Genomic DNA, 26,090 nt, shown 5'->3' on the forward strand with positions numbered 1-26,090 from the left:
GGGAACCGGCAGCGTGAGTTTGCTCGTGCCTTCGAAATTTGCTCGTGAAACAGGGTAAAATTTTGCGAGCGAGGTTGCTCGTATCTCTGTTTGCTCGTACTATAGGTTGCTCGTACAACGGGGTTTCACTGTATTAGGTTTGTGGCTTTTGCTTTACTATTTATAATTTACCTGAGACTTAAGCTTAATACTTAATGAATTTTGGCCTGTGCCTTAGTTTAATACTTAGGCCTTCAACCTGAGACTTCACAATCTGGATTTTGGTTATGGTGTTAGTCTTTTTGTTGTGTAATCGTAAAACTTAACAATTTTGCTTTGCATCTTCATTTTCTGAACCTTGGCCTTGTCATAAATAGATCCAGTTGTAGGATAAGAGCATTTATCACAAAACAGGCAAACAAATCAAAATCTGTAGGTAAACTCAAAAATGTGAAACAGGCTGTGGTTAAACAGCAGGGCAAAACTAGAAAGAGAAACGAAAAACAGAAACAAGATAAAAAACAAGAAAATGTGAAACCCAAACAATGAACTAAATGGCTCAGTAAAATGCATAGTGCTGAAGGAGCTCCTTCACAAAGACACAATTAAAACAAAGTTCAAACACAGACATGAGAACAGCTGTGAACCAAAGAATATTTGAACAGAAGAACCAATAACAAGACAGGGGTGGAGACATAACATAATTGTACTAAAAACATACATGACACATGTGACCAAAACAAAAGCACATGGTTGCATAACATGGAAGTGAGTAATTGTGCTATGAGCCAGGAGGCACTACAGCCAGCCATGAACTGAGCAAGGGGGAATCTCTGACAGGAATGATCTGCATTTTTCTATACTGAGTCTAGGGCTCTCAATAAATAGGGCTATATCTGCTCAAGTTTGGATGCCTGGTCTAGAACAATAAACAGCTGTTTTCTCAGTGTTAAAGGGGATGCAGCTGACCACGAGAAAAAAAATGCAATATGATTATACAATCAGCTTATTCATATTAAAGCCCTCAACATGGTTTACTTGTTTGGATACGAGTCATTATTAGAAGGGATTATAATACAAACCTTTTTCATTAACATTTATTTATTCACTACTGAACTTACTTACATAAGTTGTGTTTTGCACTGCTGTTTCTTGCATATGTCCAATTGGTCTACATCTCCAGTGGGGTTGTGTAAAAGAAAAATAAACATGTTAAAGATTTGTCTAGTCAGTTGTTTATGCAAACTTTAATTAACTGGCCTCAAGGTAGCTTTGTATGCGCCTGTACAATTAAAATGTTTTGTCACGTCTGATAGGGACATAGATAGAGTGTTTTGTTAGCCAATAAAGAACGGGGTTTTTTTTTTTTTGACAAAATAAATAAATATAGCCTAATTACATCATTAACCGCAAAAAAAGTTCACACGAAGTTCTACAAGAATTGCCTCGGCAATTTATTGTTACAAGGCCTCAGTTTCAGTGGTGGTAATGAGCATAATTTGGAGACATAATTTCCTCATCATAAACAGCTTAGCTTGGGAAATGATGTTAATTAATAGGCTACAAAAGTTGCAGAGTCTCACTAGGAATCCACTTGTGTAATCTGACTGCTATTCTTGATTTCAGCACTGTTTTTTTCTCTTTTCCGAGTGGTGCTCACAACACTACACCTCAGCCCTCTTGTCTTATGTTTGTTTTACAAGTGTGTTATTGCTTTAGTTCATGGCTTCTGCTCCTGTCATGTCATTGGTTTGTATATCTCAAATTACTTAACAACTTTCAATGTGTTCACTGCTAAGTATTGTTTAGTTTTCCTGTCTATAATAAGCCTTCTATTTCCAGGGTCAGTATGCTGGTTTTGTTACCTGAGTTGACCTTGAACTTACCAAACGTTATTTTAGTAAAGATACAACACTGCAGATGCATCCGTCTAACCATGACACATGACACCAAGATATACTGTGTACTGAAATTTCACTGGTATCTTTTTAGTTACATGAATGATGTACTACATTGCTCCACAAATGCTGCTGAACTTGCTGATACTTCTGCCACTGTGGCTTAGACATCACTTCATGACTACTTAAAGGTAAAAATCCAAAGCTCGTCATCCCTTAGATGGACACGTAGCCGAGTTAAGCGTCAAAATGCTATGTTGCATTTTGGAGTCCGATATTTGCCCCAGTGTCTCTACTGCTTTAATTTGGCTTTTTCATCACTAAGGCAGCTCTAAAATTCTGAGTGAGAAAAGAATCTTTTGTTGATAAAACCTTGAAGTTGTGATTCTTTGTATTGGTTTTTTTTTCCTGTTAAACACCATAACAAAAATAGAAAGAAAAAAATAGCATCAGGCAACAAATTAGCACTGAAATCACTAAACAGACAATAAAAATATTATGAACATATTTTTTGTACTGTATTTCTCTTTGGCTTTCAATACAGGAAGTGTTGTGGTGTTTTGTGGTGTTGTGTTGTGTTGTGTTGTGTGCTTCCTTTCAAGAATTTCTTACTCGGTTCGGCGTCGGCATCATCAGAAAAAAAAAGATTGAATCTTTTTGTTAAGTGTCAACATTGCTGTTGTCAAGACAAGATTTGCTATTGTGCCTGTCTGAACGCATTCATCGTACACAGTCATTTTTGTGGCTCAACGCTCACAAATCCTCCACAGCGGTTTGTCATTTCAGTTTTAGCTAAAATGGTTTGAAGTTCAGGGCTGATGGATTTGTTTTCCATGGCACTGTTTTTTCACTCTTCTTTGATGAGATGTGATTATCAGTAGCTAGCAGGGTATATAAATGCTTTGATTTGATGCATTCAAAATAAAGCACACTATTTTTTTTTAGGTTTTTTGTTTTTTTTTTAGGTTTAGGCTTTTTTTTCCCTTTGCAATTGAAAAGAGTGATTTGAAGGCGGTGCTACATGATGGAATTTGCATGTGGCGTGAATGGTTTGCCGTACACACGGTGCTGCAACAAGAGCGTTTAAAAATGAGTGTTTTCCTCTGCAGCAATTAACATACAAAGGACAGTGAGGTTGTGTGTGTGAAAGAGAGAGAGAGAGAGAGAGAGAGAGAGAGAGAGAGAGAGAGAGAAAACAGAGCACACCGATCATTTGTTGTGAATAGGCACCAGTGCATGGGATTGAACTTGGACAAGACAGAAATAATGGAGTGTATCCACAATTGACAACTTTGTCTTTTTCACCTACGTCATCCTTTTCATCATTCTGTTGTTTAAAACCGCATCCACCAGTTAGAGATAGTGTTTTTGACAGCATCTTATGTTCATGGAACAACTCTGGAGTCTCTGCCTTCACAGAGGTTTCAGGTTTTTTTTTCTCTATTCACTTCATTGATGTATATAATCAGTGAGTAGTGAACAAAAAGAGAACAAACTACCAATTTTTTGTGTTCTTTAGGTGGAACTGCATCGAGGCAGAAGGGCTTTCTGGGCTGCATCCGGTCACTGAAGCTGAACGGGAAAACGCTGAATCTGGAGGAGCGAGCAAAGATCACACCCGGTGTCCGTCCCGGATGCCCAGGCCACTGCAGCAGCTATGGGTACCTGTGTCAAAACCAGGGTCAGTGCCTAGACAAAGATAACGGCTTCACCTGTGACTGTGGAGCCTCCTCATACTCTGGCACTTTCTGTCACAAAGGTGAGGAAAGGAAGGCTGTTTGTTTGGGATTTTGTTCTTTCAGACATATTTTATGCACCGTACCTTAAAAACCAGAATTATTGCATTTTGCTACTTATCAATGGCTAACATCAGTGAAAGCTGCTGATTGGGAAGTTAGAGTACCCCCACACTTAAAAAATCCTATGATCACATCCTGTGACAACCAGTCAGCAGGCAAAGATTGATCATTTAGAGGTGGAGAGGTATTATGACCCCTAAAGCAAGAAGTGGATGCTTCTTCTTTTGGATTTAGAGTAATATTGCCAATATAATTCTCTAACCTGACTGCAAATGGGGTATATCTCACACAAAGCACAAAGCAATCTATGAAAATTCAGCTGCACAGCAGGATAGACAAGAGACAAATAAGTGTCAAGCTGCATTCGAACTTTCTCTGTGAAGAGAAATAGTTGACTTTAATGCCTAATGGCACTATATCAGTGCTCTGTTTTCTCTGTAAATTTTTCCTTTTGCTAACTACTACATTCGAATAACTGCCTAGAAGGTAATGTTAACTATGTCTGGATAATGTTTCTAAGTGTGGTAACAGCTTATTAAACCTAAAGAACTTTTCATGCTAATGGAACATCTTGCAATAAGGACATCTGTAAAAATGTAGCAAAATATGAATGTCTCATTGTGTGTGTGTGTGTGTGTGTGTGTGTGTGTGTGTGTGTGTGTGTGTGTGTGTCAGAGGCGGCAAAAGTAAACACATACTTCACCTAAGTAAAAGTACAGGTACTAGTTTTAAAATACTCTGGTAAAAGTTGAAGTATTGACTATATTTTTTACTCAAGTTAAAGTAAAGACGTTTGGGCTTTAATGTGTACTTAAGTAAAAAAGTAGCCATTACCACTACCTGTTTTAGTTTCACGCTGGTAATTGGACCTCACAGCATATTAATATTAGGACTGGCAATAGATTAAAAAAAAATTTAATCGTGATTAACTGCATGATAAGTCATAAGTTAATAAGTCATAAGTTAACTCATGATTTATCACTTATTCACACATTTTTGTCTGTTCTAAATGGTTTTTAATACTCTAATCAACATGGGCATGGACAAATATGGATGCTTTATGCAAATGTATGTTTATTATTGTGTGTATACTATTCGTGAAACCACACTCAACATAGATCATGAAGACAAAATATTCTTGTAAATGTTTTAAAGTGATTGTGGTGTTTTAAAGTACGGAAATTATCAGGACACCAAACGGAACCTTTGCTATGTTTCAACGCGAACTGTTAATGAGGTGATACCGAAAAACTGTATATGTTCTAACTTTTATAAGGATTATGTAATCAGAGAATATTTGTTTCTCTGTGAATTAATTTATTTAAAAGTACACATTACTAGTTTTCTATTCATATATTTATTGTCTGTAAGGCAGGTATTTACTGAGAGGTTGTTTTATTAATGTGTCTGTTAAGAGAGCTGAGAGAGAGAGAGAGAGAGAGAGAGAGACAGCAGAGAGCGCCCCCTGTCTTGGTGTGACATCTGAAAATAGAAAGCAAGACAAGGAGACGTGGTGGTGGAATGAGGAAGTGCAGGAGAGCATAAGGAGAAAGAAGTTGGCAAAACAGAAGTGGGATAGACAGAGTGATGAGAAAAGTAGGCAGGAGTACAAGGAGATGCGGCAGCAGGTTAAGAGGGATGTGGCGAAAGCCAAGGAAAAGGCGTATGAGGAGCTGTATGAGAGGTTGGACACTAAGGAAGGAGAAAAGGATTTATACCGATTGGCCAGGCAGAGGGACCGAGCTGGAAGGATGTACTGCAAGTTAGAGCAGTAAAGGATGGAGAGGGAAATGTGTTGACTAGTGAGGAGAGTGTGTTGAGAAGGTGGAGGGAGTATTTTGAGCAGCTGATGAATGAGGAAAATCAGAGAGAGAGAAGGTTGGATGATGTGGAGTTGGTGAAGCAGGATGTAGATAGGATTAGTAAGGAGGAAGTGAGAGCAGCGATTAAGAGGATGAAGAGTGGAAAGTCGGTTGGACCAGATGACATACCGGTAGAAGCGTGAGATGTTTAGGAGAGATGGCAGTGGAGTTTTTGACCAGATTGTTTAACAGGATTTTGGAAGGTGAGAAGATGCCTGAGGAATGGAGAAGAGTGTGCTGGTACCGATCTTTAAGCATAAAGGAGATGTGCAGACCTGCAGTAACTACAGGGGAATTAAGTTGATCAGTCACACCATGAAGTTATGGGAAAGAGTAGTGGAAGCCAGGCTGAGAGAAGAGGTGACCATCTGTGAGCAACAGTATGGTTTCATGCCGAGGAAGAGCACCACAGATGCCTTATTTGCTTTGAGAATGTTGATGGAGAAGTATAGAGAAGGACAGAAGGAATTGCATTGTGTATTTGTGGATTTAGAGAAGGCGACGACAGGGTGCCAAGAGAGGAGTTGTGGTATTGTATGAGGAAGTCAGGTGTGTCGGAGAAGTATGTGAGGGTGGTGCAGGACATGTATGAGGACAGTGTGACGGCAGTGAAGTGTGCAGTAGGTACGACAGACTGGTTTAGGGTGAAGGTTGGACTGCATCAAGGATCGGCCCTGAGCCCTTTCCTGTTTGCAGTGGTGATGGACAGGTTGACGGACGAGGTCAGACAGGAGTCTCCCTGGACTATGATGTTTGCGGATGATATTGTGATTTGTGGTGAGAGTAGGGAGCAGGTTGAGAAGAGCCTGGAGAGGAGGAGGTATGCGCTGGAGAGAAGGGGAATGAAACTCAGTAGGAGTAAGACAGAATACATGTGTGTGAATGAGAGGGAGGGCAGTGGAGTGGTGCGGTTGCAGGGAGAAGAGCTGGAGAAGGTGGTGGAGTTCAGGTACCTGGGGTCAACAGTGCAAAGTAATGGAGAGTGTGTTAGGGAAGTGAAGAAAAGAGTGCAGGCAGGGTGGAGTGGGTGGAGAAGAGTGACAGGAGTGATTTGTGATAGTAGGGTATCTGCAAAAATTGAAAGGGGAAGTTTATAGGACTGTGGCGAGACCTGCGATGTTGTATGGATTAGAGACCGTGGCATTGAGTAAAAAACAGGAGGTGGAGCTGGAGGTAGCAGAGCTGAAGATGTTGAGGTTTTCGTTGGGAGTGACGAGGATGGATAAGATTAGAAATGAGTTTATTAGAGGGACAGCGATGTAGGATGTTTTGGTGACAAGGTGAGGGAGGCAAGATTGAGATGGTTTGGACATGTGCAGAGGAGGGACATGAATTATATTGGTAGAAGAATGCTGAGGATGGAGCCACCAGGTAGGAGGAAAAGAGGTAGGCCAAGGAGGAGGTTCATGGATGTGGTGAGGAAGACATGCAGGTAGTTGGTGTAAAAGAGGCAGATGTAGAGGACAGGGTGGTATGGAGACGGATGATCCGCTGTGGCGACCCCTAATGGGAGCAGCCGAAAGAAGAAGAAGAAGAAAATATATAATAAAAATGGTCAAACAGAAATGTGCACTGCATTATTCACATTAATAAAATTAGTGCTGTAAAATTAATTTGCGTTAAGTAAAAAAGTACTAATATTTATATAAAAAATGTAATGAGTGTAAGTAAAAAAAAAAAGTCTGAAAAATAAATAGTGTAAAGTGCTGATACCAGAAAAAGTATTTGTACTTCGTTACTTCCCACCTCTGGAGTGTGTGTTTGTGTGTGTGCATTATAGGTGTAAATATCTGAATAAGTTTAAGTTGCTATCCCGCAAAACACTGAAGTTTAAGTCCACCTTATCACTCATTAGCTTTCTTTGTGCAAGTAACCCCTGCTTTTGATTTTTCCAGAGGTTTCCGCATTTTTCCGACCCGCCACCTCTGTGACCTACACATTTAAGGAACCATATGAGCTGATCAGAAATGGCAGTGCGATGTCCTCCTCCATGTACTCTGACCTGACACTGAAAGGGGAGAACGTATCGCTGAGTTTTCGCACCAGCCAGGCGCCAGTTATCCTCCTGTATGCCAGCTCGTACTACAGAGAGTTCCTCGCCATCTTTCTGAACAGGAACGGTGTGAGATCTTGCTAATCTTCTCCATCCCATCTCATTTCTTTCTTTGCTGCTTAGGGTGAAATCTCTTAAGACTCAAAGGCTAATTGTCTCATTGTCAAGCTATTGATAGATAACAGATTTCAGTGCTCTGATCTAATAGCACCACTAGTCAACATCTTTTCTGTGTAATAGAAAATGTCAGGGTTTTTTTCTCAGGCCACTTATCACCAACAATACCCTGCACATAGAGAATTTTGTTCCATTTTTAATCTTTTCTGATTTGATATAGCATTAAATAATGTACAGGTTTGCTATTCAAGTGCCACAAAAATTTACATAATCTGTTTACAAAAGTAACTTCTACAAGAAGGGATTCCTTCTGAGACTAAATGTTAAACTATTAAATAAACACATCTGATTGCTCCAGTAAATGTATCTAGCACAGAGTCCCAGGAGAGGAGGATGTGATCTAATTCTGGACCTTCAATATTTCACTTTTCTCAGCGGGTTTTCCAAGCAATATCTCAAAATTTAGAATCAAGGCAGTTGCGATAACAAAAATGAATTTTACATTTCAAACGTATGAGGACACGCTTGGGAAGACATGAATGTTAATCTAATGCTAGTGAAAAGACGATGTCCTTTTGAGATAGTTAGCTTGGCTGGCTAAGTGAGATAATTAAGCACTGATTGTTCCGAAGGTCCATAGGAAGCATTTCAATCAACCTCTCAGGTCAAAGTTAGATTTACTTCAATTAGTGACACTTTCAGTAAGGAGATGCTCTGGAGTGAATTATGGACTGCAGTGGTGGACTTTTTTCCTGAGTAAGGGTTAAATTAGGTTTATTTGTTTTATTCCTGTGGTTAAAAATGTGATAGAACAGTCTTTACAGGTCTTCTCATGGTAATGAAAGGAATAATTCATTTCATTACCATTTTTAATGCATGAATATGCATGGGAATTAGCAAACAGTATAACACTTTGAAAAAAAAATAAGAATTCAGATGACAAAATAGCTCTAAATTGCACTTGTTGAAACATTTCTTGCATTTTGAGTTTTGGATCAATTGTAGAACCCCTGAAATTTAACAGATCCAGCCCCCTGTTCAACAGGTGGCAAGGATTTTTTTCAATCCCATCCTTCTCAATTTTTACAAAGCATATTACCTTTGGCGATTCTGGCCAGAATTTCATCAGTCCACAGTACTTGTCTTCAATAAGATATTTATTTATCATAGCTATGTAAAAAATTATTTTCATAAATGTAATGCTCTATTTTGTGTGGTGAGGATGAAGGAGAAAGAATTCCTTCTGTTGACTCTTTCTTGCAGACGATTTTTGTAACACTATGCATTAGAACTAGACATCACTACTTTTGTGTCAAAAATAATTAGCAAAATATGAATTATGAATGCCTAATGGTTTGTATACTGTACAAGCACATGTAAAACACTAAATTACACATACAGGGCTGGGGGAATGCCAGGACCGGATTTCAGAGCATGTAGTGTACTTTTTTATTGCACTTATTATTTTTACTTTTTTAATGTATTGGACTTAATTTTCCAATATGAGCAAGCATTATATGATGCACATAAAAAAGTTTTATATAAAAAATTATATACAAAAAAAATTCATTTAAAAAACCCTTACCATTATTTAGCAATGTCTGGCCTTTTTAGCAATCATGCTTTATTACTTTTTGTAATCATGCTTTAATAGCGTTAGATCAATTCACCTTTATCTTAGTCTCCAGTCAAATGAAGTCTTGCTTTATTAATAGCATTAGATGATCTGATCAGCCAAGGAAATCAGTGTTCGATGGGGCAGTTGACAGTTTTGCAGATCGTTGACAGTTTTAGACATCTTGTGTTACTCTACATGTAAAACGATGCGTGTTCTTTAGAGTATAAAGGCATCCTTCAGTTATGAGCAAGTTCACTTCACACAAGACTATTTATATACACTATTCATTTTGACAGTATTTCCCCAAATGGTCCCTGCTCTCAAATTTTTCTCAAAACATTTTTTCAATCATTGTTTTTTTTGTAAAATGTATCAAGAAAGCTGTACTCTTTTCTAATTCAGTAGTAGTGTATATGTGACAGATAAAGGCTATTCCATTCTATTCTATTCTATTTGGGGAACATTCATTTAAACAGTCATTATGTATTGAATTACATTAGTTCCTTAGTTTTGCCATTAAAACGAGCTGGCCACTAATTCCTCAAATATATGAAAATGAACTTGTAATGTGTGCTATTGTCAGTGGCTTAAACACTAATCTTCTCAACAGACAGCTTTATCGTTCCGTAAATGTGAGTTAGTGTCGATGTGCATTGACTTTCCCATCCCGCTGTAATCAGGTAGATTATAGATTCTGTATTATTCATTGTGACTCTTTGTTACCAAAGGACTGCAGAGGCAGCATCTCATGTGTAACAGGATATTCTGTGCTTTCTGAAGGTCAACTGGAGGTGAAGTACAAACTGCAGAATAACCGAGATGCTGACGTCTTCAGATCGAGTGCAAAGAGCCTGGCCAATGGACAGCTGCACCGAGTGTCAATACGAAGAGTCCTAGAAAACCTCAGTATTCAGGTCAGATAGAGATATCACTTTTAAATAATGATAAATGTGAATGTTATTGCATTACTGAGCCTTTCTATATATAAAGACAAGAAAGTCTAAATCTTTTCTTTAAAAAAAAAAAAAAACACAATCTGATATATAGCATAATGTATATATTTATATTTACATTTGTGGCATTTAGCAGATGCCCTTGTACAGAGCAATGTACAAAAGTGCTTTGAGTCTCCATCAATAAATTAATGTACACTGGTATGCTAGATTCCAACCTAAGTTACATCAGCCTATAACTCTGTTAGTTTAAGTAAGGTCTTAAGAAAGACCAGGTCTAAGAACATGGAATAAAGTAACAGCCTGATATGCGCTAGGAGACACAATACTCCGCAACATAGCTTATCATGGACACTGGCTAAAAAGGCTAACAACAGGAAGTAAACTTTGCCCCGAAGATGTTCCTTGGATCCTTGGATGCCCTGTGCTGAGCGAGGTGTACACCCAAAGCATGACCCTGGGTCATAGTTCAGCGAAAACATACTGTTGGAAGGGCAATCAGGCGGAGCAGGTTTATGGGCTTGTGCTCTCTGAATGTGCTTCAATATGTCCCAGCAGGCTGGGGTGATGATGGGTGGCAAAATGGGTTTGGGCTTCGATGATCTGTCAAATAATATATATTTCTCTATGGCCTTGGTTTCAGTTGCAGAGAGGGGAAATACTCAGCATCGGTAGTTTGATAGTTTAAGTCTGATAGCATAGTCCTATGGTCAATGTGGAGGTAGTGTTGTAGACCTTGCTTTGTTGAAGAAATTAAAAACTCAGTCATTTCTACTGTACCTGAAATGCATTGTTTGAAAAGAAGTTGTACTTTTCTTTAGTTCAACTCTTGAGTCAATATGCAATCTTCTGTGTGGAGCTGGAATGCATCTCGGACGAGTGTTACTCGGTAGATAACCTTCACCAATTAGTCTAAGCCTTCATGATAATTGTGTTTCAAAGATGTGAGCTCATCTCGGCAATCTTTCTTTCTCCCTGATTCGAGCGCTTCCCAATTTGTCTTTCCCCTGCAGCGCAATAAGAGGCTCTGCGCCACACAACGGCATGTTTAACCGGCTTTGAAGAGCAGCTTTAATTAAAAAAAAAAGCCTTGGCATGGATGAATAACACTCCTGAGCATTTGAAACATGAACGTTCTAAAGCCCTTTTACAGTGTGACAGTCGTCCCTGTTTACTGGAGCTCTTTTTTGTGTCTTCTAGATTGATCAGAACGCAAGGGAAGACTTCAACCTATCATCAGATGTTGACTTCAATGCCATCAAAGCCATCATCATCGGGAGAGTGCCTGGTGAGTAAGGCCATTAAAATGCCGTCGACGTCTGTCTGGGCTGCCTATTAGTAAAAAAAAAAAAAAAAATGAAAAAAATAAACTCTAAGATTGTTTGCTCTCATCTGTACAGTGCTTTCATGCTTCTGTTCCCAGCCTGTGCTTTCAGTTATAATAGAAAAAAGAAATGGACTGCTGGGCTCTCAAAGAATTGCGAGTGGAATGTCCACATAATTGATCATTATAGAATATTATGTGCATTTTAGAGCAGGACTGGAAAGATGAAATGTCTGGGACGGGTAACTGCTTCAAGGGGCAGGGAAAGATTGTTCAGGCAGCCAGTGAGGTGAATTAAGGGTGTAGGGTTGCTCGATGTTGCTCAATGAAAATATATATACCAAACTGTGCAGATGTCTTATGCCATCATTAGCTTTGTTGCTCCAGCAATAGTATAATGGCCATACAATTTTTTTTCTGAGGTTCTTGAGTAGAATACAACCAAAAGATATAGAAAATTCATATCATATATATATATATATATATATATATATATATATATATATATATATATATATATATATATATATCGTTCATATATTAGTTATTTGAAAGCTTAATATTAAGACCAACTTTCAATCATATCAATCTATTTAAAATGTCAAAGATCATTGCAAAGACTTTTGCATCAGCAAGGCCATTTACAAAGGGAAATCAGCAAACTAAATGGGTAATCAAAATACAAGCTGTTATAAAGAAAATTGAAGAATCAGATGAGGTCAAGGTCAAAAAAGGGGCTAAATGGCCAAGAAAACTGATTTGATGGGAAGAGTCTCTTTTGAGAGACAAGAAGATGTCCAGCCAAGGCCTATCTCAGAATCTGGCGTCTTCATCAGGATGCCAAGTTGACCCTTTTACAGTCCAATGAAACTTGATCAGGAATGGTCTTTGTGGAAGGGTAACAGCCAAGAAACTACTTTTACAGAAGAGAACAGGGTGAAAAGGCTAAGATATGTCAAGTCAAGTCAAGTTTATTTCTATAGCACTTTTCACAAAGTGCATATCACAAAGCTTACAAAGATCACTGGAAAAGAGTATTATTATGGAGTGATTAATCTAAGTTTCAATTCATCAATTCGTAAACAATATGTCGGGAAAAAAGTTGAAGAGAGATGGAAAATATGAGTGCATGGAGCTTTCAGTGAAACATGGTGGAGGGCCTGTCCTGGTGTGGATATGCATTTCTGCACATGTACCGGCAGATTTAAATGAATCATTCCATTCCTTATGGAGAGCACATGATTGGAAATAGTTTTATTTTTTATGAATCGATCCGAAGCACACTGCTAATACAGTGAAATTATATTTGGAGAGAAAAGCAGCTAATAAAACAGTCATTGACCAGCCTCCACATATTCCTTAACTAAACATTAGAGAGACAGTATGGGTAAGATCACCTGCACAACGGAAAAAAATAAAAGACAACATACAGTACAGCTAAGAAGAACTTTGGGAAGTTCTGAAAGAAGCCTTGTATAATATACAGTTCTTCAGAAAATCTCATGACAGTTTTTACAAAAGTGTTAAAAATGTGATTAGTTCAAAAGGGTGTGTGGGTGCTGACTTTTGCCGAAAGAAGCCATTTTGCTTTAAAATTTGAATATTTAAAACTTTGCTAAAACTACATAGCTGGTGGTGGTATCAGACTTTTACACAGTACTCTAGTCTTTATTCCCAGTAGCACATCGTACCAGCCCACCAACAAATTATTTAAACCTCTCAGGACTTCATCATTGCTTGACTCACCACACTGTTTCACTTTTTAAATCAATCTCTGTTGCCGTGAGACCATCTGACCAGATTACGCACATTCCCACATCTAACTTGATCTGATTTTTAGGATAATTTTTCCATAAGAGTTTAAAACAGAAACATAAAAGAGCATTTTCTGTCATTCCTAATGATTCCAGGCATCGATCATAACACGGTAATAAATACAGAATAAAAGATGAAACAAGTAGAGGGAAAAGCTGGAGGTCGAGGAGTCTTGAGACTTCATGTGCATTAGAAACACTGGTTTGGAAAAAAAATCTGCAGTAAACATGTCAGAAGCTTTCAATATTTTAAAAAATAAAAATTGGTCAATGGATGCCTCCCAAAACTCTGATCGATGCCTTCTAGATTCCTCAATCGTCTGTCAGCCTGTGACACAAAAATTGATTGAAGTCCACCATCGTTATGGACATAATTCTTAAATGCTCTTGGAGGAATCAAGGGACAAAAAGAGAGGAGGCTTTTATGTCAGGATTAAACTGCTGCTTCCTTGGAAGAATCCTCTTTTATATAAGTAAGTACAGTGTAAAAATGTGTGTGAATACATTCGTTCATATAATCAATAATATAATCATCTAAATCATCAGGCTAAATGGGCAAAAAATATATATATTTTTTTCAATGAAGATGCTTGCCTATGAAATAAGAACAAATAATAGCAATGTAAGAAATAAATGGTAGAATACTTTTTATGATGAACAGTCAAAACAATTAATTGTGTAATTATGTAATTTTCTTTCAGGCTAATTCAAAGTGCATGTAACAGTGCTTTATTATGTACAGCAATGATTTCCTGTTCAATACAGTCATAAAGAGCAGTTATTGAAGTTTTTAAGCCGTCCTGATAGCTTAGACCAGTCTGACTATTCAACTTTGTCCTCTTTTATGTCTGCTGCTCGAAAATGTTTTTTGTTTTTTTTGCACCATTTTGTATTAACTCTAGAAACTGTTACGGGTGAAAATCCCGGCGGTTTGTCATTTTCTTAAATACGTTTTTTTTTTACTCAGACATTTTATGTAAACATTATCTGATTCTGATTTCAGTTCCCCGTTGCACTCTTTTTCTTAAACTGTGGCTCAGATAAGTGAGAAAAGTGAGCAAAGTATCTGAGATTATACAATTCAAGAAATTAAATTGATTAAATGTACTATTCATTAAGAACATTTAATTAGTACATTTCCATGGTTTAAAATATGGGTTTGTGAGATTTACCAAACATTGCATTTTGTTACACAGCACCCCAACATTTATAGAATTGGGGTTGTAAACCAATAAATATTTTTTAAGTTTTATAATTGTGCCTTTATCTAAAGTGTAGCCTTCATAAAAGTTATTTGTAGCCCACAGCTAGTAGCTGGAGTTATTTAAAAATAAATATGTGTACAGTGTGTGCTTTTAAAAGTTAATAACTATTCCTACCAAGACAGACAGACAGACAGACAGACAGGCAGGCAGACAGGCAGGCAGGCGGGCAGGCAGACAGACAGACAGATTGATTGATTGATTGATTGATTGATTGATTGATTGATTGATTGATTGATTTGCTGTTTAATTACCTCCAGTTTTTTGGGAATGTGTTCCAGACAGACAGACAAATAGATTTTTGTAACATCATTGCATTATAGAAGAAAAGGAGTTAACTAAACACTTTTACAATATTTTACAATATTTTTTTTAAATAATTTAACTAGCTTTTTTTTTAATACGTATTTAACTAATTAATTCATTTTCGAAATTCAGACCGACAGATAGATTGACCGGAGGAGAGACAGACATATGGAGCGAAATAAAAAGTTTGACGTCAGAAAGGGTGAAGCACAGAAAGAGATGGAAATAAATATTAAGAAACAAAGAGAGAGTGGCAGATAGAGAAAGCAAAATGCAGAGAGAGACAAAAAAAGTGTAAAAAAGAGAAAGAGATGGATGGCTTTTCCTTGTTACTCCCAGTCTTTATAGTGTCTATAGAATGAACTTTGACATTTATATGTGTGTGTGTGTGTGTGTGTGTGTGTGTGTGTGTGTGTGTGTGTGTGTGTGTGCATGTATATCCACAGAGTATGATGAGTCGGATACAGAGATAAGTCATCTAACTTCTCAGGGCTTTACCGGCTGCCTGTCAGTGGTCCAGTTCAACTCCATCTCTCCTCTGAAAGCAGCGCTGCTTTATCCACATACCAGTCCTGTTGCTGTCACAGGGACACTGACTGAGTCCAACTGCGGCTCGTCCTCGTCATCCAGTCCCTATGCGGCCGAAACCACCCACTCCCTGTCGGGTACTCGCCACATCGCATCCATCCGATAGCCAAAGTTCCCTCTAACTTTGTCCCATGTAGCTCCATAAAGCTCAGGCCTCAGAACTATGGTTCAAAGTGTAAAAGTTTAAACAATTTACATTTGAAAAGAAACAAAGTAAACACAACCACAATAACAAAACTGTAATCTTTAAAAGCACACCCTCTGTGGTAGATACCAAAACAAGGGCTATTTCTAATCATGAATTTGCATCCATAATTCCACTTCTAGTTTGGCGATTTGTCTTTCACAAATCATGTTTAAACTCTGCCTACTGACACTATTTTCATATCATTTTTAATCCATAAATTAAGCTTCTATTTCTTGAAGAATTAGGATTATTGTCCTGCAGAAAGCCAGTTTTGCTTCCAGAATTTGCAGATACCTAAATCTATTCTTCCATGTACCGCTGCAATGTTTCCTGTTTCACTGGATGCCACACAACCCGGAATCATAATAGATCCACATGTTTAACCTTTTGCTGTTCTTTTCACCAAATTCTACTCTACAGTCTGCTTTATTGGTGATTGTGGCCAAAGAGTTATGTTTTTCACTGCTTACTGTTATGACCCAGTCTAGGGTTGGGCCTCACAGCATGATTAAAGGTACAGTGTGGTGTATGTAGGATGTGGATGTAATGTATACGTTATCCTGATAGATATAGAAAGGAGCATGAACACTGAGCGGGAGTTATATATTGAAATATGTACTGTACATGCAAACACTGGGGTAAACTTCAGGGTGGACCAAGGCTAAATTAACAAACAAAACAATTTTTTTAATAAAATATAAATTACGTACAAAATGAACACTAAAAGAAAGACAAACAATTTTCCTGAACTTCCTCATTAAAAACAGGGAAGAAACCCACCGCCAACACAAATGGCAGCCACACCACTACTAGCAGTGAAAGTGACCACACAAATATGTGCATATATTTATATAGGTTACAATATTCCACTTATTCACAAAATGGCCAATCAAACACAGTGATAGACAGTAAATAAGTAAATGATACTTTTACTTTAACTTCACTACATTTCAAAATCACATATCTTACTTTTTACCCAACTACATTTTGCAAAATCAGTTGTTCCTTTTTATTTATGAGTGGATAAAAAACTTCTGAGCTAGCTGAAAAGAAAGGTTTGAGTTTATGATTATTTTAATAGATATCAATCAGTGTTTGAATCATTAATATCATTCTATTAATAGATTGGTGTGCTAAGAGTTATTTCACATAAACTGAGTTGATTATGCAAGAGTTTTGTGACAAAAATGATATTATAGGCATAAAGATTTAGTACTTTGTATACAAAAGTACATTTAAAGGCAAATACTTTTAGACTTTTATTCAAGTGAAAGTTTAAAGGGAGCACTTTTACTTTTACTGAAGTAATATTTTGCCTACTGTACCTGTACTTTAATTCAAGTACATGGTTTGTATACTTTGTCCATGACTAATCAAGCATATTACAAAGGACAAGGCAAACTCAGAAAAGTCGTAACCAGACTTATGCAAAACACCAAAACAAAATCACGAAACAAAATTGTGTGTCGGCAAAAAGCAAGCTGGGTATCCTGGCTTCTGACCCGACTTTATAAAGTCACTTTATTGTGACATCATCTACTTGGAGGTAGGCATGGCTTCACTAGGCTGGAGTGCAGAAAGGCCAGGGCTAGAGTCCAGAGTGGGATCTGCACAGACTATGCTTACAAACACAATGCATATCATACTATACAACAGTACGACACAACCCGTAAGATTGTGTGCACAGGACATGTTAACAGAATGCATCTGGCTTATCTGGATATAGCTTTGCATGCATCAGATATAAGATTTATAAGAGTTTGTGTCAAGCAGCACTGTGGAGTGGTTTTATGTGGAGTACAGTTCTTCCCATGTCTAAACCTGTGGTTGTGTTTACTTACTTAGTGTTCAAAAATCAATAAAACGTGGCTAAACATTTATGTAGAAAGACAAAAACCAGGATTTAAGATGGAAACAGACTGATGGGGTTAAATGAATAAAAGGTATGCATGGATTAAAGTAAAATTCACTCCAGGAAGTATAGGCTCTTCCTTTTAAAAAGGAATGGTATGGCAAAATGGATTTTTTTTTCCTTATAAAGGTCTAAAGTAAAAAAGTGTCTATAGCCCTGTGACAGCCTCTATGGCGATAATTAAATTAAGGCTCAAATGTGGCCAATCAGTTTATTAATCTGCATGCAAGGGAATTTAATTTGCATCCTTTCTTCTCTTGGTTTCCACTTTCATGCTTTACTGCCTCTCTGCACCGCACTCTTGTGAATGCAGAGTATGATGCTATGTGTGTCTCTTCTTTCTCTTCTTTCCTTTTTGCTGTAGATCATGTGGGTACTGTAGGAGAGCCTGTAGTCAATGCAATCAGCGGTGACTCGGCTTTGATTGGAGGTAACAGCTGTCTTAGTGCACTCTGCTCGTTTTTAAGCTGATGAGGAAATGAGTGTTCCTTCAGAGAAGCTGATTCTGTTTGCTTTTTTTTCTATTCCCTCTCTGCCTTTAACACGTCTGCACTTCTGCTGTACAATTGCACATTTGCAAGACAGACTGCTAACGCTGCTCCTGCAAAATTATCGACTGAAAACATAAAAACTCCTTTTAGTTTATCACAATATTAAAGAGGACGGAGTGAAACACCAAATCGGATTAGTGAGGAAGCGATTAATTTTCCATAACAGCTGCTTAGACAGTAGTTTTTATCTCTAATTTTAATCACAGGTAATTTTAATCATCAGTGCGCTTTTTTGAACGTGTTATTTTTTTCATAGTAACAGTTTGTTTTTTTAAACGTGTTTTTAAAAAAACTTTCTGTGGTGAGATGCCTTTTTTTTGCATTTTTGGAAGGAGTCTCCAGTGTCAGAGGAGTTACCATTACCACCACCAAGCTGGTTCTTTTCCAATAACAGCTAATTATTTAATTCCTCTCACAATAAAGCAATTTACCATTTTTGTTTAATTTATTAACTGACAGGACATCATACTTTTATACATTATGGGTTGCCTCTGAAACAAATCGATTCCCGTTTTCACTTACGCTAGAGCAACTGTTTTCACTCCAGCTCTTGTATCTTTTCTTTTTAGTCTTTTTTTATTTTAATATTTGTTAAACCTCCAGTTTGTCATGCTACCAAGAATTCTGCTGGCATCCGCATTTATGTTAAGTAAAACTATAGACTCCTTCCATATAAAATTTTAATTTCGACCATGTGAACAATTCCACATGATTTTGTGAAATTGTAATATGTCCACTATATAATTGTTATAAAAGTTATTTCTATGCAAACAATCCTGTTAAGAGAAGTGCAATTAATAAACCTTTAGAATAAAGCAGTTTACCTGACTGTTCGAATCCTACTGTTCAGACAGTATAGATTATTATAGATTAATATATAAAACGCAGTGGTAGATCTGTCAAGGTAATGGTAGAAACAGGAATGACACAGGTCAGAATATCAAAATAGCGAGGCGGGTGAATCATCAGCTTGGTAAATATCAGCTGTTCAGACTTATATACTTCACAAATCGAGTGTTTGTTTATATTGTGCTTGAACTACCAGTGTGCTTGAGCAGTAGCTCAGTGACTGAGAGCATATGAATGGCATTTTGCAGTTCACTGCGGCCATGTTTAAATGTGACGTTAAATGTTGGTATTTGGAGTCGTTGATGAAACTATGATCATCCATTGTTGTATTATGCTATCATTCCTTATTGTTATTGTTGAGATTGTGCTGGTTTGTTGTTTAACAAAGTAATTCTTACAGTCATCCATCCAAGTTTTATTTTCTTTTTTTTTAAACTGGGTCCTGGGTTAAGTCTTTTAAATTGTGCAGCGTTTTTAACAATGAATATTGTCACAAAACAGCCTTACACAAATAAATAGATTGAGAGTATACATTTGAAATTCTTTACCTAACGAGTGAGCCAATGGGCGATAAGGAAAAACTCCCTTAGACAATATGAGGAAGAAACCTTGAGAGGAACAAGACTCATCATGGAAACAGCGCATGTTCATATGGTTGACACAGAATACCTATTCATTATAGTTTATTCATTAGTGTGGTTATTAAAAGCACCTTCTGTTCAGAAGAAATAGACTAATGAGAGATGTCTATTACTGAAAGCTCTAATGCAAAAACGATCTTGTCCCCGAGATGTTCCACAACATTGCTATAAACAGTTAAATGTCATTCATTTAAAGAAGTAAACATTGTACTCATTGGTAAATCACTGTATTATAAGCCAAATAGCGTGCTCCAGACTGCTGTTATGCAAAAATATTGCAGTTTATGGCATAGCAGTGGTCAGCTTCCACCACTTTCCATATCGTACCAACCCTGTGTGCATGATAACAGCCTTATTCCTTTCCTAATAAACACCTCCTGACTAATTCCAATCAAGACTGCAACAGCCAGAACAAATAGCACATAAAAACCCCAGATGCTGCACAGTTCACTTCAACTTAATAGAAAAGTTCCTAAGAACACCAAAATGAATTTCCACATTTTTGTAAGAAATTATTTGCTGATTCGAGGAACTTTTTTCACTGCCATCTTCAAATATCCTCTTTCTTGAGTGGATTAATGTGGCATTAAATTAAAACCGAGATGTATTTTTGGGCCACTTCAATTAGATGCCTCTTTTTACCTCAAGTAATTGCATACACGGTGCTTAACAGAACGCAGAAAACTAAGTGCTCAGGAAATGGTGCTTTCTGACAGGACGTTCAGCCGGTCCTTTGTGAAAAGAAAAGATGAACAAGAAAAAATATAGAAACGATGTACTATCAAGTCACAAATTTCTTTGCTTAATTACATCAGTCATCTGATTTATCTGTAAATCCATCAACTAAGGAGAACAGGCTCTAAATTAAGATTTGTATCAAAATTAAAATTCAAAAAGACCTCATTATCTGCTTTAAAGGCATGATCTGAGCGTGTAATCGCAACGCACATGGCGTTTCCTTTACCAAATAAAAAAAGAAATACGTTCAATCTAGTTGCACTGTTTATAAATTGTGAAATTACTGTGTCATTATAAAAAAATATCACAGCCTTACAGTGAGGCCATTAGGAGAAGGCACTCAGCCTATTGAAGGGAGATGTATAATACCACAGGAGGTTTTATGGTTTTAATAAAGGTTTGTGTAAACGGTAGAGGAGCAGAAGAATCTTCAAATAGTGAATCTCCTTTTGCATCGTTGCGCTCGTATCTGACATTGTGTGTTTTTTTTCCAGGCGTCATTGCTGTCGTGATATTTGTGATCCTGGCCTGCCTGGCCATAATGGCACGCTTCTTCTACAGGCGGAAAGATACGTTTCAGACCCAGGAGTCGAAGGAAGTAAAAGAGGAAGATGGTCCTGAAACAGTGTTGAATGCTGACCACGGCAAACACAGTGTGATCAATGAAAGCCAAAAAGAGTATTTCATATGATGTTTACTTTTCTGTGATGGTCAGACTTTCAGACTAATCCAGGATAGCGCAGGACACAAACATCTCGTCCCGAGCTTTGACCTGAGATGTTGGACGCTGTTAAAAAGATGTTGAGAAGCAAAACACCCGGTGAAAACACTCGAAAACAGTTACACCCATATGTTTTTTGTACATAGGCTGGAAAGTTCCAACATTTGCCACAAAATAAATGTTTCTAATATGTGTGCAATGATCATCGATTGTAAATATTATTTTGAAATGTACACATGGGGGAAAAAAAACAATCTCTTTGTAACTGTTGCCTTTTATGCAGGATTTTATTGAAATGCCCTATCCCACACCTACACTAGTACAAAACACATACAGGGAAGTCCAAAAGACTGAGACGTTTGTATCTTTATGTAATATGCCAAAAATAATTTAAAAAATTTAGAATTCTTAGAAGTATTTTTATTTATTTTTTATTTTTTTTTACATTTTTGAATGAATAATTCATTTTTCTGAATTTCAAATCGGTGCATCCAGCTTTCGCTCTTGCTTGAATATAAATAGTGATCTAGAATCTTGAATATTGAAGCATTTCCTTTTTTCAATTTTGATTAAGTTTTTTGGTTTGTTTATTTCAAAATTGGTTTGTTTCAATGAAATGAAAAAAATAATAAATAGTCTCAGACTGTTGGATGCCACTGTATAACTTTGGTGAAATATATGGTATTTTGAGGGGCAGTATTGAGTATGTAAATCTATCTGTGTAGCTTATATAACATAAAAATAATATAATATATTTGCGGCACACACTAATGAACATGGGAGTAAATGTTCATCACTCCCAAAAGTCAACTGCTTTTTTTGTTGTTGTTGATGATGAGAATGATGATGATGAATCGTCTTTTGAAGATCAAAACTAAAAGCGTAGCGTTTGATGTTCTCTCGCGTGATTGTTTCGGTTCTCAGGTTGTCGAGTGTTTTTGGGGGGTATTTGTGCTCTGTGTGGACAACAGCGGGCCTTGCTTTCTTGTGCCCACTATTAATCTTCTGTTAGACTGAAAGCTCTCAGTGAGCATCCGTAAGGTTCCCCGTTGTTTTCTGTGCATTTCCAGGATGAAAATAAAATGTGTTTTTTGGGGGATTTAATTGTGAGAGAGAGAAAGGGACAAAAAAAAGGGAAATCTTTCTTCCTGTGCATTGAATCACTGCACACTGAAACACTGTAACTATGACTACATTTTTGGGAACGAGTGTAAGAATAAAAGAAAAGAAAATGTTTCCAAGCTAAAAGTGTTAATCTGCATTCTGGCTTTGGTAAAACTCAGTCACTTCACTCCCAAATACTGTTTAAGTCTCATTATTTATCAGAAATAAATACACTTTGTGTTATGCACACATTCCTGGATTAAAAGAAAAATCAGTTGTGATTGTTTCTTTAATACCAACACTTACAACATACTACAGTAGGAACCAATTCAGAGCTTAGACAGTACCACAGAAACACCTTGCATTACATCATTTATTCATTTCAAGACTGACAACCAAAATCAAAACCCTTCAAACATTACCTAGACACACTATATACTCCAATAAACAAAGTCCAGTGCATACAAGCATACAACCTATGTAAGCACATTTGAATAAACTGCCATGAACCAATGCTGCCATGCACCTTTTTTTTTTTTAAGATTTTAGATGATTTTTTTTTTTTTACATTGTAATTTAGCAATTTTTTTGTGTTTTCTGGGGAGTTTTTATTGAGCTTTTAATATTTTTTGCTGACCAGCATTAAGTTGCATGAACTGAAATTTTTCCTTATTATTATCAACAAAAACTGCTGCAAAGTTAAAAATGACAATGGAAAAAAACAAGTGGAAATATATAGGTATATTCCCAAAGAATACTTCAAGGGTTTTTTCTTAAAAGAAACATATTTAAATAAAGTTCTTTATCTCATCTCTCTATACCAGAATGTTTTCCTATCGGAGAGGCTTCTGAGAAGAAGCTCTGCAGAAAGTAGTCAACTATGCGAAGAACCCATCTTTTTTGCATTGCAAATTGCAAGTTCACAAGGTTTTTTTTTTTTCACATTTTATTTAGATTGGAACACTATTAGAAAAATGTTAACACTATAAATTAATTTCTTTTGCGGTCAGAGATAGTTTCACTAAAAACACAAACATTATGGGATACAAAAGAAGCCAACTATCTGAATCTTTTACAATCCACTTCATTTAAATGATAAGCATCAGTATTTTTTGTTTATTTTTTTAGCAGAAATGGTAGAAAAGGTTTTTCTATATTTCCACAACAAATAAGGACATATTTGGAGGCAGGATACAATATGGAAGTTTTTTTATTTTTTTTATTTTTTCTGAAAAATGTTCAGAAAAACCTGTATAAAGCAAAGGAATTTACTATCTAAGAAAGCCTTCAGGATTACATTTTTAGAATGCATTCAGTTTGTACCTTATTTCAAAACTTTGGATAATACAGTATATATTGTAAAATTACACTGCAGATGCTGTTTCAAAATGCTGTACATCACAGCGTTTATATATTAGAAAGGGTTTTGGAAAAAATAAATACTTTCTTAAAATCATTACAGGCCCAATAGCTCACAATCTTCTACATTAAAAACTATCATAAATAATAGAAATAGATAGATAGATAGATAGATAGATAGATAGATAGATAGATAGATAGATAGATAGATAGATAGATAGATAGATAGATAGATAGATAGATAGATTGATTGATTGATTGATTGATTGATTGATTGATTCCCTCTAAGCACTGTTGCTGCATTAGCCCAAGAAATGTATGTACACAAACAAATTTGTAAGCAGCCTGTGCACTTTGTGAATGTGCTGTATATTTACATGGATGTTTGTAATGAATGTAATTTTAACGTTGTGCTAGCTTCTAGGCAGTAAAAGGAATACATATTTTTGTCACAAGTAGCAGATCTCAATAAAGTCTTAGAACCTGTTTTCATTATTTTAGCTCAAATAAAACTTCTAGATAGGATTATTTGGTAAAAGTACCTAATATTTTATTACATCATAGCCCTTTAATACTGGATGGAGGGGAAAAAAAGCCATGTAGTGATGTGGAACCTGAAGAAAACCCTTAAAGGTGTATTATGTATGATATTAGCCACTGAGGTGATACAAACTAATGGAAAATTACCCATGACCCTGCTGCCGGTTCACCCCTGTTCCTATTTCTGACAACTTTTGATTTTTTAACTTTTGATGCTGACCACTGAAGACTGGGAACAGCCCACAAGAGCTGCAGTTTTGGAGATGCTCTGACCCATTGTCTAGCCATTACAGTTTGGCCCTTGTCAACAAAACTGTATACAAAAGTGCATTGTTATGTACAAAGTATCACATAATTGTGAAGTGGAATGAAAATGATACAGGGTTTTAAAGATTTTTTATAAAGAAAAATCTGAACAGGTTAGGCATGCATATGTATTCAGCCCCCGTTACTCAGATCCTCTGATCAACTGTGTTCAGTAGTCACCTAATTAGTGATTAGAGTCTACCTGTGTGTACTTAAATTCCAGTATAATTACAGCTGTTCTGTGAAGGACTTGTTAAAGAACATTAGTGAGCAAACTGCATCATGCAGAGTAAAGAACACACCAGACAGGTCAGGGATTAAGTTGTGGAGAAGTTTAAAGCAGGGTTAGGTTATAAAAACATATCCAAAACTTTAAACAGCTCATGGAGCACTGTTCAATTCATCATCCAAAAATAGAAAGAGAATGGCACACCTGCTAATCTACCAAGACATGGCTGTCCACCTAAACTGGCAGGCCGGGGAAGGAGAGCATTGATCCAAGAAGCAGCCAGAAGACCCATGGTAACTCTGATTTTCCCAGTCCCTCGCGGATAGACCAAAAAACTTATAGGGAATTGTTTATGGAGTTTTATGTAGAAATAATAAAATGTATTATTAAAAATATAATTATTATTGATAAAATTAAGTAAAATTGTAATACACTACAGTACTGTATACATTAAATAGCATTTTTGGGGTGGTGTCCGTTAATCGTGGTTTTTCGTTTATCGGGGACAGTTTTGGAATGTAAGCACAGCAATAAATAGGGGATTACTGTATATAAAAACACTGAAAAGAGTAGAAATGTCAGGAAATGTTGCATAGTTATTAACCCTTTCCTGCAGAAAAAAAAAGTCTTATGATTTTTTTAAATGCAAATTATTTTGCTGTTTTTTTTTTACATGGAAAGAAACGTGTTTATTGGAACCAAGAAAATAAGATTGAGTATTTTGCTTTTGGAACATAACAGCATGTTGTTTTTTCAGAAAACGAGCCTTAAAATGTAGATGCCGTATGCAGAGTCTTGGAAAACTTGTGTATGATTTCTATTACTGTTAATAATAAATTTAGGAAAGATTTAAGGGAAAGAGAATGACATTAATGCACAAACTTAACATCATGTCAATACTGGCACATCTTTTGAATTGTATCTCATCTTTGCTTGTTAATTGGTTTGGATAAAAACATTTAATTACATTTAATAAAAATAATAAATATGAATAAAGATAAGAGTTCAGAATAAAACCCCAGAGATTGGATGATGGGACTTTAGTGGTTAGAAGTCATAACGCAATTGATCAAGCTTACTAAAAAAGTTGACAAGTCTGAATATTTTGAACAGGTTTTAAAACTCAACCATATGTCTCAGTTCCTGAGTTTTTTTCTGCTAAATTCAGATTCCTAAGCTGAAACTAATCAACTGATAAATTGCATCTGCTTAAATGAGGGGAGAATTCTATAATGTGCACACTCGTTCTAATGAGGTGAAATTTTTCAGTTGTGGTGTCCTGGATTTCAAGCACTTCCTTAAAAGTGACTCCAAGTTTATGGATTCGGGGACTGGATGTACAGCTGTGCCATATGCCATGGGTGCTTGTGGATTGCATTT

General features: G+C 36.6%; 1 protein-coding gene across 2 annotated transcripts in view; it reads left to right on the top strand.

Moving 5' to 3' along the window:
• The window catches only part of cntnap3 (contactin associated protein family member 3), a 143,235-nt gene extending 120,688 nt beyond the window's left edge, over positions 1–22,547 (top strand). For both annotated transcript variants that reach the window (XM_046861220.1, XM_046861219.1), the window contains 7 exons: positions 3,397–3,636; positions 7,434–7,658; positions 10,107–10,240; positions 11,480–11,567; positions 15,432–15,650; positions 18,037–18,102; positions 20,946–22,547. In XM_046861220.1, the coding sequence (XP_046717176.1) occupies positions 3,397–3,636; positions 7,434–7,658; positions 10,107–10,240; positions 11,480–11,567; positions 15,432–15,650; positions 18,037–18,102; positions 20,946–21,142 (1,169 nt within the window). In that variant the 3' untranslated portion in view covers positions 21,143–22,547. The remainder of the gene's footprint in view (positions 1–3,396; positions 3,637–7,433; positions 7,659–10,106; positions 10,241–11,479; positions 11,568–15,431; positions 15,651–18,036; positions 18,103–20,945) is intronic.
• The last annotated feature ends 3,543 nt before the right edge of the window (positions 22,548–26,090 follow it).

The sequence above is a fragment of the Silurus meridionalis genome, chromosome 11 (genome assembly GCF_014805685.1).
Source record: "Silurus meridionalis isolate SWU-2019-XX chromosome 11, ASM1480568v1, whole genome shotgun sequence".
In the NCBI taxonomy this organism is placed as follows: domain Eukaryota; kingdom Metazoa; phylum Chordata; class Actinopteri; order Siluriformes; family Siluridae; genus Silurus; species Silurus meridionalis.